At 30.5% G+C, this 1,792-nt stretch overlaps 1 protein-coding gene across 1 annotated transcript; it reads left to right on the forward strand.

The window, feature by feature from the left end:
* The first annotated feature begins 291 nt into the window (after window positions 1-291).
* On the forward strand, window positions 292-651 carry LOC125369798. The gene has a single exon (XM_048372987.1). The coding sequence runs from the start codon at window positions 292-294 to the stop codon at window positions 649-651; it is 360 nt and encodes a 119-aa protein (XP_048228944.1).
* The last annotated feature ends 1,141 nt before the right edge of the window (window positions 652-1,792 follow it).

Below are 1,792 nucleotides of genomic sequence, written 5' to 3' on the forward strand. Positions count from 1 at the left end.
CCGTTGTCACCTAATTGATCTAGAAGTTGTATAGAGAACAATTTATAAATAGTTGTCTACCTAATTTAATTTAATATGATTTTTTGAGTCACTAAAGGTCATATTAAAATAGATGGGATTCTAGCCTACTAGGATAGCTAAATTTTTAGCATCCCGAATAGATAGTGAGGGCTACTAATTTGTATTAGAAAATAGCAGGAGCTTAAGTAACTGGTTGCAAGATCTTTACTAGTTACTTGTATAAATTAACTTATATTTGTTTATGTTTATATTGGAAGGTTGTAAGAAAAGATGAGTGGTAATCTATCTTCGCATAGTATCCTTGACACCAACAAGCTTACTGGGCTGAACTTTCTTGATTGGCTTCGTAATGTGAGAATTGTTCTCAAACAAGAAAATAACCTTTATGGACTAGACACACCTCCACTGTGTCTCCCTGTCGTAGATGCATCCAAGGAGGTGGTGCAAGAGTGCAAAAACTGTCAAGAAGATGATGACCAAGTTGTTTGTATGATGTTAGGAAGTATGACTTCTGAAATAGAAAGACAACATGAGAATATAGATGCTCAGACTATCATCTTACATTTGAAAAAAATGTTTAATGAGCAGTCAAGGACTAAAAGGTGTGAGACCTCAAAGGAAATGTTCTGATGCAAGATGGTTGAAGGTGAATCTATGAATGCACTGGACTAAAGATGCTTGGATATATTGAACATCTAGGTGTCTTGGTTCTGTGATGGATCATGAAATAAATATAGACTTAATTTTGCAATCTCTACTAGATAGTTATTTGTATTTTTCTATGAACTTTCATATGAATAAGTTGGATACTACGATACTCGAACTTATTAATATGTTAAAGACTATGGAGGGCACTATAAAAAGGAAAATGGGAGTTGTCTAATAGTAGAACCTTCTAAGAATGCTAAGAGTATGTCTAAGAAGAAAAATGGAAAGAAAGCCCAAGAAATCCTTAAAGGCTATTGGAGGTGTCAATAAGGATAAAGGAAAGTGTCACCATTGTGGGAAGGAAGCACATGGAGTTGCAAGGTTTATTTTGCTGCTTTAAAGGATAAGAAGCAAGAACAAGCTTCTAATTCTGAAAAGAAGGAATAAACTAGATTGAAGGCAATTGTTGCCATTTAATTTAGTTATTAGTTTTGGCTTCTCTTTTAAGAATTTAATAATTCTTATTAATTCTTTTTCTAGAATAATGATTGCTATTATTTCATTTAATAATATTACACAATTGTTGCCTTATTCAGTTAAATGATTTATGTTTCTAGAATCTCATACAAAAGGTTGTATATATGTAAGAAAACAAATTCCTATTACGAAAAAAGTAAAGCAATCCTAAATAGGCATAAGTATTATATTAATGATTTTAAGACAAATTAGTAACATAAACAAGTAATGTAACTTATAAATCTTATGAAATCAATATTATAATCAAGTTGTCTTTGAGAAAGACACATGTGTCGAATTCCTAAGTGATACATAGGATGTATGCTAGCTTTTATGAAGAGTGATGATAAAGTATCATATCAAGATTAGATCATGATACTTAGATCATTACTAGAATGTCAATAACTTATAATTCCTTAAATTGATAAAATTTCATAAGATGATGAAACATAACTTTATGAGATATAGTTAGATCAATAAAGAATGTTGCAAGCCTTCTCACAAGATATATACTCTTATAACCATTAACTCTAATATGTTCCATTTATGATATGATTATAATAAAGTCTATATAGGATATAGACTAGTATGTGATATTTAAGAGAAA

This window comes from Ricinus communis, chromosome 1 (genome assembly GCF_019578655.1).
Source record: "Ricinus communis isolate WT05 ecotype wild-type chromosome 1, ASM1957865v1, whole genome shotgun sequence".
Taxonomy (NCBI): Eukaryota; Viridiplantae; Streptophyta; class Magnoliopsida; order Malpighiales; family Euphorbiaceae; genus Ricinus; species Ricinus communis.

Bases quoted from the DNA above. Each gene is read 5' to 3' on its own strand.
- LOC125369798 (XM_048372987.1), top strand. From the start codon at position 292: ATGAGTGGTAATCTATCTTCGCATAGTATCCTTGACACCAACAAGCTT.